The 15,988-nt window shown below is 43.8% G+C and overlaps 1 protein-coding gene across 1 annotated transcript in view; it reads right to left on the bottom strand.

The window, feature by feature from the left end:
* The window catches only part of ap2a1 (adaptor related protein complex 2 subunit alpha 1), a 93,151-nt gene that overhangs the window by 36,892 nt on the left and 40,271 nt on the right, over positions 1–15,988 (bottom strand). The window contains exons 5-8 of the mRNA XM_083649269.1: positions 15,596–15,697; positions 9,678–9,937; positions 5,803–5,971; positions 3,363–3,500 (exon numbers count right to left, since the gene is read on the bottom strand). Of these exons, the coding sequence (XP_083505395.1) occupies positions 3,363–3,500; positions 5,803–5,971; positions 9,678–9,937; positions 15,596–15,697 (669 nt within the window). The remainder of the gene's footprint in view (positions 1–3,362; positions 3,501–5,802; positions 5,972–9,677; positions 9,938–15,595; positions 15,698–15,988) is intronic.

Genomic DNA, 15,988 nt, shown 5'->3' with positions numbered 1-15,988 from the left:
TTAATTTATACATTATTTAATAGTTTAGTGTTAGTTAATGGCTAAGGTGAGGGTTAAGAGTTACACTTAATACACATTAATTAAGGGTTAGTTCATGCTTATTAAGCATAAACTAATCATTAATTTAGTGACCCTTATTGTGAAGTGTTATGCCTATAGCAAACAACCACAAACATCCAGCAGCATCCAATCCAATGTCTGCATCCCTCTACTTACATCTTGTCTCACTTTCAACACGTTTAAGTCTCCATCGCAGTTGTATGAACATTAGTTGGTGTATATATATATTATGTATTTCTTTTAGGGATGCACGATATGGATTTTTTCAACCGATACAACCAGCTACATCCATAACCGATAAATATCTGCTTCTCCTGGCCGATAACCGATAATTATTATAATAAAAATATATTTAAAAAAATTTACCTGTATTTTATGCACACCTGGGGTTAAAAAATGGCAGATGTAGTGAGCATATAGCTCTGACCTAACCAAATCTAACTGACATCACTGTGAACGAAAAACAAAGAAAACTTCTGATATAATATGGTTGTTTTAATAAAGTGTATCACTCACTCAATTATAGTCAATACAAAAATAAAGGCTTGTATAGAACAGAAAGCCAATGACTGCTTAGTCTGCAGATAAAACACAATGACAAAAGGCATAGAAATTTAGACTTATTGTCATGTTACTGATCTGTTCAAATTTTGCATTGGTTCCAGTTCTCAGTGAATTGTAGCCTGGGCCCAATGAATGGGGCAGGCACTATAAACCATCTGCGTCGTTTCACTTTTTAGTACTGAAAAATGCTGCCACCAGATTAAAGAAAAGACACTACTGTACTGTAAAATCACATAGCTTGATAGGCCCAGACCATGACTGACATATTTGTGTACACTACACCCCTGGGTATACACTGTCATGAAATTGGCCATTTTCACTGTGTCATTTTGGAGAAATTGATAGTCAAAGTCTCAATTCTGACATTGAAAATGTTGTTTTTTCAATTTTCTGAAACTGTGAAAAACAGCAGCATACTGCCAGCAGCCATGTTTGGCAAGGCAGAGCTGCCGTCGCAGCTGTGATGTCACGAGCGTGCGACAACAATAGGCTCCGCTTCCAAGGCAAAAATAAAGCATGATTATCGGCTGATAATTTATCGGAAAAATGCCATTATCGGAATAATAAATAATAACGCAAAATGGCCATATCGGCCGATAATTTATCGGTCCGATAATTATCGTGCATCCCTAATTTCTTTGTGAATACTAATCAATTCTTGGAAGACAAATTTTCCTGCTGAATGTTATTTTGATGTTCAGGAAGTCAATTTATTCACTTTAAGTCAGCTGATGGAAACGCATCAAATTCACATTGTTTTTCTCCTGAACGCTTCAAAAGTTTGCATAAGAATCCACTCGACATTTGGGTGGAAACAGCTCATGACTAACATACATTTCAAGGACTTTCCAGGCCCAATTCCCTCAAATTCAAGGAACCAACATGGCCTAGTTTGAGACACGGATCAAGGTTAATTAATGTTACAACACAGAGAACGCCTTGATTCCCCCCCTCCCACACACCTCAAATTCACAAACTTTCAGGGATTTTAAGGACCCTGGATATATTGTGTCACAAAAAAAAGTGTATTGGTTAGTGTCCCACCATCTCCTCTCTGATGGAGTAGTCGACTGTCTCCACTCTGCAGGTAACTAAAGGCTAAGCTAAAGTGTCCCACCCACCATCTCCTCTCTAATGGAGTAGTCGGCTGTCTCCACTCTGCAGGTAACTAAAGGCTAAGCTAAAGTGTCCCACCCACCATCTCCTCTCTAATGGAGTAGTCGGCTGTCTCCACTCTGCAGGTAACTAAAGGCTAAGCTAAAGTGTCCCACCCACCATCTCCTCTCTAATGGAGTAGTCGGCTGTCTCCACTCTGCAGGTAACTAAAGGCTAAGCTAAAGTGTCCCACCTACCATCTCCTCTCTAATGGAGTAGTCGACTGTCTCCACTCTGCAGGTAACTAAAGGCTAAGCTAAAGTGTCCCACCCACCATCTCCTCTCTAATGGAGTAGTCGGCTGTCTCCACTCTGCAGGTAACTAAAGGCTAAGCTAAAGTGTCCCACCCACCATCTCCTCTCTAATGGAGTAGTCGGCTGTCTCCACTCTGCAGGTAACTAAAGGCTAAGCTAAAGTGTCCCACCCACCATCTCCTCTCTAATGGAGTAGTCGGCTGTCTCCACTCTGCAGGTAACTAAAGGCTAAGCTAAAGTGTCCCACCCACCATCTCCTCTCTAATGGAGTAGTCGGCTGTCTCCACTCTGCAGGTAACTAAAGGCTAAGCTAAAGTGTCCCACCCACCATCTCCTCTCTAATGGAGTAGTCGGCTGTCTCCACTCTGCAGGTAACTAAAGGCTAAGCTAAAGTGTCCCACCCACCATCTCCTCTCTAATGGCGTAGTCGGCTGTCTCCACTCTGCAGGTAACTAAAGGCTAAGCTAAAGTGTCCCACCCACCATCTCCTCTCTAATGGAGTAGTCGGCTGTCTCCACTCTGCAGGTAACTAAAGGCTAAGCTAAAGTGTCCCACCCACCATCTCCTCTCTAATGGAGTAGTCGGCTGTCTCCACTCTGCAGGTAACTAAAGGCTAAGCTAAAGTGTCCCACCCACCATCTCCTCTCTAATGGAGTAGTCGGCTGTCTCCACTCTGCAGGTAACTAAAGGCTAAGCTAAAGTGTCCCACCCACCATCTCCTCTCTAATGGAGTAGTCGGCTGTCTCCACTCTGCAGGTAACTAAAGGCTAAGCTAAAGTGTCCCACCCACCATCTCCTCTCTAATGGAGTAGTCGGCTGTCTCCACTCTGCAGGTAACTAAAGGCTAAGCTAAAGTGTCCCACCCACCATCTCCTCTCTAATGGAGTAGTCGGCTGTCTCCACTCTGCAGGTAACTAAAGGCTAAGCTAAAGTGTCCCACCCACCATCTCCTCTCTAATGGAGTAGTCGGCTGTCTCCACTCTGCAGGTAACTAAAGGCTAAGCTAAAGTGTCCCACCCACCATCTCCTCTCTAATGGAGTAGTCGGCTGTCTCCACTCTGCAGGTAACTAAAGGCTAAGCTAAAGTGTCCCACCCACCATCTCCTCTCTAATGGAGTAGTCGGCTGTCTCCACTCTGCAGGTAACTAAAGGCTAAGCTAAAGTGTCCCACCCACCATCTCCTCTCTAATGGAGTAGTCGGCTGTCTCCACTCTGCAGGTAACTAAAGGCTAAGCTAAAGTGTCCCACCCACCATCTCCTCTCTAATGGAGTAGTCGGCTGTCTCCACTCTGCAGGTAACTAAAGGCTAAGCTAAAGTGTCCCACCCACCATCTCCTCTCTAATGGAGTAGTCGGCTGTCTCCAGGTAGCTCAGCATCTCCGCCACGATCTGCTTGGCGTTGCTCCGGTCACACATGGCATACAGCAGGTCTGCTGCCCTCTGACGAACACTCACGTCCCGCTCAGTCTACACACGCACACAAACACACGTTTGAGCATGTGCACGCACACACACACACACACACACACACACACGCGCACACAGATAAAGAGAGACAGTACAGAGCATGGTTATTAGTTTTGCGTTTTGTTTTCAATTTCAGTTTAGTTTTGATTAGTTTTTAACAAAGTCCGCTTGTTTTTGGAGAGGAGGAGACGTCTAATAATAATAATAATAATAATAATAATAATAATACATTTTATTTGGTGACGCCTTTCAAAACACCCAAGGTCATCGTACAGTGCATAAAATAGACAAATATTCTAACATCACACTCATCTGCGAGTAAGTTTTTTACTAACGTTAGAGAATCCATTTTTGACATTTGTGAATTGATTCATAATCGCCCACGTCAGATAAAAACAACAGGCATGGCAAACATCAGCATCATTAAAACACGACAAGCATAGATAAAAGAAAAGACACGAGCTACACAGATAGAATGCTGTATGAGATGAAAGTGAGTAGGGCAGTTTGAACAGGTGGGTTATCTGCGAGTATCAAGTCCCTACTTAAAGGCCGGCTTTACCGTGGGGAATATGAATATATATTAATTCTTAAAAAATCTTAAATTTCGAATCCGTTGAAATTTTTGAAATTGCTTGTTCACAGCCAGAGAAAAAAAAAAATGAAAAAAAAAAAAAAAAAAAGGGCCAGGTGACGCGTTTCGACGCGAAACGCGTCACCTGGCCCAATTTTTTTTTTTTTAAGTAAGTTTTTTTTAAGTAGGGACCCACGGTAAAGCCGGCCTTTAAGACCCACCTTTTCTCCCTGAACTTCAACTCTAGTTAGCTGCTATTTTGCGCCTTTTATTTATCTTATTACTTTTATCTATTTTATTACTTGCTGCTATTCTGGTCTATCTTGTCTATTTTTTATCTTTTTATTATTTGTTCTGCTGCACTTTATTGTACCTTGCTCCATAGTGTATTGTTTCTAAACCTGCCTTTATATTTGTGTTTTTACTTGTAAAGCACTTCGGTCAGCTGCTTGTCGTTGTAAATGTGCTCTATAAATAAAGTTGACTCGACTTGACTTGACTATCGACTCCTCAACAACAATGAACAGTGAAGGAACCCTAATCTAAATTAGAACAGCTCCCATGATTCCACACTATGTCATGACACCATGGGCCCTATCTTGGCACAGGTGATATCCCCTATTTGCGCTTGCGCACCTGTTTGCGCGTGCCTTAAGGCAGGGAAGATAGCAGTCCACCTTGCGCATGTGTCCAGGTTTTATGCCGAGTTTTGCACCTCCGGCCGGCAGCAGCTAAATGCATCCCCACCTCACGGGAGCATATTGTAATGATTTATACAGAAATGTAACTGTTTAAAAGTGATATAATTGTCTGGGTAGATGTGACCTCCCTGTTTTCTAAGTTAAAACAGCCCCGAAATATGGTGGGGATGCAATTCTCGGCAGGGATGCGGAAACGTTCACGGCACCTGCCGCAGGTGCAAATTACAGCCGTGCCAAATCATCTGCGCCCCCAAAATGCCAGCGCAAACGGGATTTGGGTGCTCTTAAGTACCAGAATTATTCACAGGTGTGGACAGGCAATGCCTGGGCATGACATCAATAAAACCAATCAGATTCCCCGTCTTGCAATCTGCCGAGGACAGAGAGAGATGGAGAGAGCTTGTTGACAGATCGTCTGTGGTGCCAACGACCCTCCGGGTTATGAGATAGGTGAAGGTGAATAGCCTATGTCCATTGTCCAACAAGTTTTCTCAATTTATTTCCCTCTTTGCGATGTGATCAAAGTGTCTCAGTGAGTTATAGTTGATTGCCTCCCATTATCTGCTAATACCCAATTTTAGCAGCAGAATTTGATGTCCTGGCGTGGCAAGGCTGTGCGTAATGACATATCCAAAAGGAATTTTACTCACTACGCTGCACGGAGATTATGTGCGCTCCAGCGCAGCGGGGTATTTAGCACATAAGAGGTGCTTTTAAAAGCTCAGGATAATGCCATCTACCCACACATTTTTGCGCTGAAACGCCTGGTTTCGCATGTGGCACGACTATGTCAAGTACAATTATAACAGGCATGTGCTTGTGTACGCCCCAATTTGCATTGCGCGCGGCGTTAAATGAGCACAAACGCTAAATTACCGCTTTGGGCCCCATGTGTTCCGTTATTGTTTTGAGTGTGAGACCCCTAGTGGTCGGAAATTACATTACGTACGGTTAAACCATATGGCCCAGCCCTATGGTGGTGGTGTGTTGTTGAACGTGGGTGTAGGTGAGGGGAGAGAGAGGTCACCTTGAGGGCATTGATGACCGTCTCGATGTGCGTCTTGACGGCTTCGTGGGAGAACTCGGAGCTGGCCAGAGTGCACATGCTCTCCAGAGCCAGGTAGCGCAGGTTGGTCTCACGGTGCTGCAGAAACTGTCCCAGCTGGTTACAGGCCCGCACCAGGAGGTTGGGCTCACTGGGGGAGAGGGAACAGAACTCATTCTTACATACACTCAAACTCAACTTGATATTACCTAAATGTCATTACATACTGCAGAAAGTACCACATAGCACTCAAACTGAACTTGATATCACCTAAATGGCATTACTTGTGTGGTACATGTAAAGTACTACATAGTACTAGTTCTGCTGCTTTTCAGTGACTTTCAGAGACACACTTAAAGGCCATGTTGGTCACGTAAAGGACACATAAAAATAGGGGTGGGAAACTCTAGACACCTCACGATTTGATTCAATTCTGATTCAGAGGGCTACGATCAGATTATAAAATAATTAGCGATGCATTTCGATGCATCTTGAATCGATGCATCACTTTTTTTCAATACATGATTAATATTTATCACTGTGTGACGACTTTTAAAATAAAATGCATTTGGAGTTGCATTCTAATGATCCATAATTAAAATAAACCGATGCATTTACTTCCATTATCTTTTATTAATACAAATGCTGCCCTCTGTTACGAGAGTTAGCCACCAGGCCACATTCAGGGTTCCAAGCATGAAGCAGAGCTACGGTAAAAGCAGAGTGTGCAGAAGAAGAAGCACAAGCTTTATTGACGTTAACTTGCAATATAGAACGAGTCTAAACACGTCACGTGACTGGACATCCATCATATAAACATGGTGCCAGAAGCAGAACCTTGATGCGACAGGACACAAAATAACAGGTCAATCAATCAGAAGGCTGGACACCACCTTGATTCTACCAAAGCTAAGTTCAACTTCATAAGCTAAAGTGCTAGCTGCTAGCCGACGAACTGGCTTGACATGAAATGTGATCCATCGCAGTTGAGTTCCTTTTTGTTCCGTCAACATCAAGTTTTTTACTAACGTTAGAGAATCCATTTTTGACATTTGTGAATTGATTCATAATCGCCCACGTCCGCATCACGATGCATCCAACAAGCGATTTCCCCCTCGCCCCTACATGAAAGTAGAATTCATACACAAGTAAAGTTGTAAAGTGACATCATGTCTGCATCTCTGTGAGTTGTGCTATGGGTAAAAGTGAAGTGGCTTTACAGGGTGTATACATCTCTGAGTGGTACCTGAAAAAGCAATATCAGCTTATCTGCAGGTTTCAGAGGGCCAAATCTAAGACTTCTTAAGACCTAGTTTACAAACCAAAATAAAGCAACAAATCTGAAAAGTGTGAGGTGAAGAACACCAGGAAATTGTTTCCGTCTGGAGAAAATAGGACAGGAGAATCAAAAAATAAAATAAAAATAAAAAAGTTCATCGGATCTGCGCAAATCACAAGAATGACCTATTTAGTGTTACAAGGGTGGAACATTTCTGAAAACTTACCATGGGAAGGCTTGGGAATTTTGGAAATGGCGCAATTTCTTTTGCATGTTCCCAATTTTCAAAGTTGGAAACCTTCCATGCGAATTAACAGGAATATGTATACCGTACTAATGGAAATTAACTGGAAATGTTGCAGTAATTTATACTAACTGTATTATTATTACCTTGTCATATAGAGACACACATTTAAACATTTTGTTTTGTCATAAGCAGAAGTTTAATGGATTCTTTCATTGAATAAAAAAAAACATGAATGTTGAATTTAAAAAAAAATCACTATGATCCCCTAACCCCCCTCCCATTCAAAATGTGAAAGTGTATACACCAAAACGTAAATAGTTTAGCCACAGGACTCGTTTCACACCGGGTTTTGGTACCAATCCCTACTGATCATACACTTCATTCAAATTGGGTTTCCATCAGAGACCTATACATATAAGTTTGAGTTGCCCGGCACAAACTGGCTACAAACCAGAAATTATGTTGGATCCAAAATTCATACCTTCGAAGCGCTCTTAAATGAGCATCCTTTTTTCGATGTATTGCTGATCCCTCCTCACTCCAAGCATCTCATCCCTAGATTTGTATGTCTGTTTGACAGCCACAACACGGCCTCCACTATTGATCTATTGATATGGGAAAGGAGTCTGTCTGTGGTACAACTCTGCTCAGTTAATAGCAGGCACCAGCTGATCCAATTTAAAGTTGATCACTGTCTTCACTACTCCAAGCATAAATTACACAAGATCTCCCCACTGTGTGACAGGTTATCATAGGGCACACTATCTCATGCCTTCTGGTTCTGCTCTTCACTAACGGGATTCTGGGCCAAAATATTTGACTGGTACTCTAAGGCCTACAAAGTAACCCTGCAGCCAGAGGCAGAACTCGCCATCTTTGGCTGCTCAGAGCAGTGGTGTTGTCTACGTGCTACGCAGGTATACGCAGTATACACACTGCGAAATGACTCAGATTTGCGTATGCGCACTGGGAAATGCGCTATGATACGTATCGTTTTCAATTTCCATTCATAAATTCACCCCGTGCGCTCTGTGTGTTACCCTACGTTCACACACAGCACCCAAGCCTTGCCTTTACCCACGCTTTTAAATAGGCGTCCTTTTTAGTCAATGAGGCTGTGTACACAGGGCGCCTCAATGTGAACCTCGCCTGAGCTGCGCCGATTTTTACGTGAGTTCTATTTTCAAGCCGACTAGGCGCGTGAAGGCAGACTTTTTCTGTCAAGCCATGAAAGAAAAACACGACAATATCCGTGGGAAATGGCAAAGTCAACTGAATTTCAAAATAAAATGGTGTTACAGCATTGAGCAGAGAGAGAGAGAGAGAGATTGACGGGTGGCTATCACGTGGGGCTTTCTCCCCGTCGGCAAACAAATTTTCAGGAGACAGAATAGCGACCGAAGCAAGATGAAGCTGATGGCTGAAGCTATTCTGTAAATTTGGGGAGGAACAACAACAAAAAATGGGTCGAATCTCCGCCCACTTCCGGCCGAAAACCACGCCCCCCCCCCCCCCGAGTCAGAGTCACAGTATACCCTCTGAAAAAAGGTAGACTACACCACTGGCTCAGAGTCCTCTGTGAACTTCCCTACAGCTGTGCAACAATCTCTGACACGGGACAACTGTTGCCAAAAGACTCATTCTGAAGAAATGGAAGTCGTCCTCTTCACCTTCTTTCCAGGTGTGGCTAATGGACATGATCTCTGTTATACAGATGGAGAGACTCAGGGTCCTGAGAGCCAACTCGCTTAAAATGTTCTCAACTATCTGGGACATGTTTTTGGCTACTTTGACCAGGTTAAGAATGACTAGTGACTGAGGTTAGGGCTAACGGATGGCTTGTCCGGCTGGTTTCCCCTGGACCCCTTGTGTAGGATCCTATGCACAATATCTCTTACAAGCACATAAGCACCTTATGCAGCTGGAAGCACCACGTTGTTATGCTAAATGTCAGTGATGTATGTTGTTTTTTTCCTGTGTCTGAGCCTGTTTGTCTTGTTGCATACAAATTTAAAATAAAATATACCGTATTAAAAAAAAAAAAAAGTGAAAAAGTGACATTCATTACAGCCCTACAAATGACAAATTTGTATTAGAATGTTTGCATGCATGTCTGCTGATGACTAAACAAAGTGTTTATATTTATGTCTGTATATGGCAAAGTAAATACAGTTAGTATAAACTACCAACATTGCCAGTTTATTCCCATTAATTCCCATATATTCCTGTTCATTCCCATGGAAAGTTTCAAACTTTGAATATTCACGGAAATTTGCAAACCTAGATCTATTGTAGCTCTGTACAGCACAGTTGTGTTTTTGAAGGGCCCACCTGTCATAGTGGATGATGAGGGAGATAGCCTCGAACAGGATAGCGTTCTTGGCATTGGAGTGCTGCACCTTCTTGGACTTGGGCGGTTCTTGGGCCTTGTTGAGGATAGTCTCCAAACACTCCACCAGGCGGCCCTTGACGGCGCCATCCTCTGGTGGCGGGTAGCACTGCAGCAGGCGTAGCAGCTTGCAGGAAAGCCACGGGGCCGGGACAAAGTAGTAGGTGTAATCCTGGAGGTCAGTGGAGGCTGACGACACGATCTGGACAAACACATGAATTTGTCTATTGACATTTCATTGGTCTCCTTGAGACACTTTACACACAAGTTCCTGTTTGAGATGGTGTAAAATCATAGACTGTATAAAAAATATAGACATAGCCACGTGACATATAATTTACTAAATGAACATCATGCTGTATTGAAGAAGACTTGAAAATAGCGAATGAGACCATAAACTCATTCAGAAAGTGTTTACTGAAGTCATTTTGGCATTACAGTCAATACAAACGCAGTAAACACACTGCTTTTAGCAGCCATAGACTCTATAACCCATTGATACCACATTACCACATTTTTTGATTTCACAAAGTAATAAAACATGCTTTAACAAAAAAACTAAAATTATATCTGTTTACACAAGAACTGTAAAATATAACATGACCTTTGTTTTTGAGCTTTTCATTCATTGTTATAAAGGAATTTATTTTCTCACTTATTTCAATTAATTACATATTCAATTATTATATAGAGCAATTGTATGTATTAGATAAGTTTTGAGCTAGTGTTTGTGGTTATGTGTTTTGTTGTTTTTTTCTTGTGTGTCTAAGTGGTTGTAGTAGCATGTATGAGTAAGAATGATACAGATATGTATATTTGTAAATAATGTTTGTATGTGAATATAATGTATTTTCATAATTGAAGTATTGTAAAATATTAATGTGGACCCCAGGAAGAGTAGCTACTGTTTTTACAGTAGCTAATGGGGATCTAAATAAACAAACAAAACCTGATGCAGCATTTGCGTGTATATCCCTCATGTGTGTGTGTATCCCTTTAAGACCGCAGGTTCCTAGTAGAGGATGGCTCAAATGCAGAGGATGAATAAATAAAGGACAACTTATCTTAACTGACTTCAAACTGATTTTTTTTTGTACCAGGCTGTAAAAATGTATATTTCTGCTGTAAAGTAGGGCATTTTAAGATGGGGGTCTGGGGAAAGTGGCCGTTGGAGGAACTGCAGTTTTTGGCACTTCAGCGTTGGCTTTATTTTTCAGCCCTCCTGCTAGTTAGCTCAGCACAATGAAAGGTAGTCTATCTATGGTACTTGCTAGCCCTGCCCCGTTAAGTCCCCAAATACCTGGAACTACTTTCCTAAGAAAACCACTGGGCAACTGTGTATTTATTTGCCTGAAAATTACAGTGTCTTGTAATTTTGCATGATTTCATAGTGTGGTGGCTGCATGAGTCACAACATGTACATAAGAGTGTTTTGGAGCTGTTAGAATGGGTATTTGGTGACTTAACCGGGGTAGGCTAGCAAATACAATAGACTACCATTCATTGTGCTAAGCTAACTACACTAGCAGGAGGGGCTAGGGATGTCAACGGTGAACCGCCGAGAACGTCTCTGACTGGTTAAACGGTCAATTTGCATGTTCATTTTCATACAACAGCGTTTCCAATCTGGCCATTTTTTGTCCTCCTCCATGTGAAGCAATGTTAACATAGCCAGCAGCCACCGGACCGTGTAGGCAGGGTGGTCGTGGATCAACCGAGGCGGTGGGGGAGTCGCCGCTGGGGGGCACAACGGACTAGAACGAACCGGCTTGACTTGGGACACATGAAATGTAGGATGGACACGACGGAGAGAAGCAGGCAGCATCAGATGGACAGCAGCGGGGTTCACCACACCCTGGGGTTCACCACACCCCGGGGTTCACCACACCCCGCTCAATAACAAAAGATCCAATAAAACGAGGTGCAAGTTTCTTGGACTCCACCTTCAAAGGAATGTCCCGAGACGAGAGCCACACCTTCTGACCAGGGGTGTAGACCGGAGCCGGGGTACTGTGACAGTTTGCCTGGACTTGAGCCCTGACAGAGGCATCCAAAAGCGCCATACATTCTTCAACGTGCGGCGACAATAGGGGTGTCAAAAATAATCGATTATAAGATGCATCGCGATGCGGACGTGCACGATTCTGCATCGATTCACAAATGTCAAAAATCGATTATTATATTTTTTTATTTTTTTATATATAATCAAATAAAATATAATGGAAGTACATGCAGTTGTTTGTTTTAATTATGGATCATAATACAATGCAATTCCAAATGCACTTTTATTTTAAAAGTAGCCACACAGTGAGAAAAAAGAAAGTGAGAAAAAATAAATCATGTATTGCGGGAAAAAAGTGATGCAACGATTTAAGATGCATCGAGATGCATCGATAATCATAATCGAATCGAATCGTAGCCCTCTGAATCGTAATCGAATCGAATCGTGAGGCCAGTAGGGCTGGCACGGATCACGGATAATCCGTGACCCGTACGGATCAGCCCCCACGGTTCGGAACGCGGTTCGGAAACATCAATGGTCCGCGGACCCCCCCCCCCCCCCCCCCGTTTCATTTAACGTTTAATGTTAGTGTATGAGAACGCCCAGCGCAGCCAGACACAGACAGGCATAATCATGGCAAGCACAAGTGAGCTTCCTCATCCCTTGTCGCTGCTGTAAAGTATGTCTGAAGGCTGTGGCTAGTGCCTACTAAAGACAGCGTCACACAAACTTATTTCAACACCTTTGAAAAAGCATAGGAATGCGATCAGCGTGTTGCGCGATAACGAGAGCCACAACACACACACACACACACACACACACACACACGTGCGCACACGTTTCACAAACACATTATCACCGGACGGTGAAATGTTGCCTTAGGACACATAACAACAAAACAACACGTGGGGCCACTGAGTAGCTTAACGTAGCATCAACGTTATATTTCCAGACTGACCTGGTCTGGTCTGTAGGTCTCTACCCGTGTCATGTGACTGGTGCAAGCAACAGCCACGAAGTTAGGCATAGCAGTGCCACCTAAAACAGGAAGTTGGGTCGTTCTGCCTTCAGAGTAAAAGCATACATTGTGTCACTTATGAGAAAAAAATATTTTTTGAGCTGTGCAGGGCAACAAATGGTTAGAGAATTATAATAGTATTAAAAAAATCTAATCGAAAATCTAATTTTGAGAGAAAAAATCTGATATATATTTTTTTTTGCTGATCCGAAAAATCCGTGATCCGTGGCTCAAAATCCGTCACGCGATCCGATCCGTGGGTTTTCTGATCCGTGCCAGCCCTAGAGGCCAGTGAAGATTACAGCCCTAGGCGACAACGGCGCAAATGTGCCTGCACAGAAGGCACCGCAACCTCCTCCTCCTGGGATGGAAACAAGGGGGGCTGATAACCAAAGCAACACTCAAATGGTGACTAGGGCTGGGTCGGTTTGAAAATTTTAAAACCGGTTCGATATTGCCGTTTAAACCGGATCGAACCGGTATACCGATTTTTTTTGTAATCATTTTTTTTTTTTTTTTTTTTAAGCAGGGCTCCCGAGTGTGGCCTATAACTGTCTGTAGTGCAACTTCAGTCCACCTGATAGCGATAATACACCTCTAAGCTGGTATTGTCAACCAGCAATGATACTGAATAAAAAGAAGCAGGACACCTGTGTAACAAACACACCCTGTATTTATTTCTCATAACTATTCAGCTCAACTTTTCTTCTAAACATCAAAATAATAAATGAAATAAGACTTCTGCCTATAGTGCAACTTGAGAAAGGGCTAATAAAACACAAGCAGTGCAATCAGAATGGATTGGCTTACAGCTGAGCTGCCTTATGAACTTTAAAACTCACAAATTCACACAATATAGGGCCTAGGCATGGGTCAGTTTGAACATTTTGAAACCGGTTCGATATTCCCCAAAAAAACGTATCAAAGCGGCTGCAGTTGGTGGCGATAATGCACCTCTAAGCTGGTATGCTGCCAACCAGCACGAACACTGAATACAAATAAGCAGAACCTTTTAACTGTAACAACACACTGTTTTTATTTCTCATAACTATTCAGCTTAACTTTTCTTCAAACATCAACATAATAAACAAAATAAGACTTTTGCCTACTAGTGCAACTTGAGCAGAGGCTAATACGAACAATAGTGCAATCAGAATGGACTGGCAAAAAAAAATATATATATATATATGGTATATATATTTTTTTTAGGTTTTTTCGGTTCGCACGTGATCAAACCGGTTTGGGCTCGTACACCGAACCGAAACGGTAAAACCGGAAATCGACCCATGCCTAGTGTCTGAGTGTGTGTCTGTCCCTGTGTTGGTGACATACCCAAGGAGGCATTGGGATGCGTATTACGAGCGTACTCAATCCACTCCGGTGGGATGGGTCAACAGCAGTGGGACAACCCAGCATTGTTTCCAACTCTTGGTTGACCAGTTATAAAGTCCATGGCGATGTGAGACCAAGGGCGACGAGGTACAGTATAGGAAGAGGGCGAAGGAGGCCCGACGAAGGCTTGGTCGAAGTCTCATTCTGGGCACAGACCGGGCAGGCAGCGACAAAACTCCTAGTATCCCCTTCCATGGTGGGCGGTTGATTGCTTGATTGATTGATTAATTTATAAAGTCGTTTGGCTGTGCCGCTGCAATTCATGTTTACTCCAGCACAGAGGCAGGCGACACGCTTACTCTCTGAAATACACACACACTGTGGAGGCCTCTCCCTGCTGAGTCGAGACACGGCCAGGGACACGCTTACTCTCTGAAATACACACACACTGTGGAGGCCTCACCCTGCTGAGTCGAGACACAGCCAGGGACATGCTTACTCTCTGAAATACACACACTGTGGGGGCCTCACCCTGCTGAGTCGAGACACAGCCAGGGACATGCTTACTCTCTGAAATACACACACACTGTGGAGGCCTCACCCTGCTGAGTCGAGACACGGCCAGGGACACGCTTACTCTCTGAAATACACACACACTGTGGGGGCCTCACCCTGCTGAGTAGAGACACAGCCAGGGACACGCTTACTCTCTGAAATACACACACACTGTGGGGGCCTCACCCTGCTGAGTCGAGACACGGCCAGGGACATGCTTACTCTCTGAAATACACACACACTGTGGAGGCCTCACCCTGCTGAGTCGAGACACAGCCAGGGACATGCTTACTCTCTGAAATACACACACACTGTGGGGGGCCTCACCCTGCTGAGTCGAGACACGGCCAGGGACATGCTTACTCTCTGAAATACACACACACTGTGGAGGCCTCACCCTGCTGAGTCGAGACACGGCCAGGGACATGCTTACTCTCTGAAATACACACACACTGTGGAGGCCTCACCCTGCTGAGTCGAGACACGGCCAGGGACATGCTTACTCTCTGAAATACACACACTGTGGAGGCCTCACCCTGCTGAGTCGAGACACAGCCAGGGACACGCTTACTCTCTGAAATACACACACACTGTGGAGGCCTCACCCTGCTGAGTCGAGACACGGCCAGGGACATGCTTACTCTCTGAAATACACACACACTGTGGGGGCCTCACCCTGCTGAGTCGAGACACAGCCAGGGACATGCTTACTCTCTGAAATACACACACTGTGGGGGCCTCACCCTGCTGAGTCGAGACACGGCCAGGGACACGCTTACTCTCTGAAATACACACACACTGTGGGGGCCTCACCCTGCTGAGTCGAGACACAGCCAGGGACACGCTTACTCTCTGAAATACACACACACTGTGGAGGCCTCACCCTGCTGAGTAGAGACACAGCCAGGGACATGCTTACTCTCTGAAATACACACACACTGTGGAGGCCTCACCCTGCTGAGTCGAGACACGGCCAGGGACACGCACGTCTTGAACTCATCTGGGTTCTTCTGGCTCAGACAGGTGATGAGAGAGATGGCTGCTGTCACCACACCCTGAAACACACACACACACACACACACACACACATAATGGACAGTCTCACACGTGTATTATAGCTAGGCCAATACCAGGATTGCAACAAATACTATTTTGTCAATTTGGGGTGGGGAGGCGGGGCCTGAAATTCACTTTGCAACTGTAATATAATATCTTGCATTACATTATAAGGTTATATACTGGTAACATCAAAGAGGGACTTTTAGGCTTATATACAGTGAGCCAGAGCCATTACACACAGCTTGGCTACATATTGTGAAGTCTAATAGCCATTAGGCACCTACAGC

Source organism: Poromitra crassiceps (assembly GCF_964638095.1).
Source record: "Poromitra crassiceps genome assembly, chromosome: 13".
Taxonomy (NCBI): Eukaryota; Metazoa; Chordata; class Actinopteri; order Beryciformes; family Melamphaidae; genus Poromitra; species Poromitra crassiceps.
The sequence above is the reverse complement of the archived record's forward strand: the minus strand, read 5'-3'. Positions and strand labels throughout refer to the sequence as shown.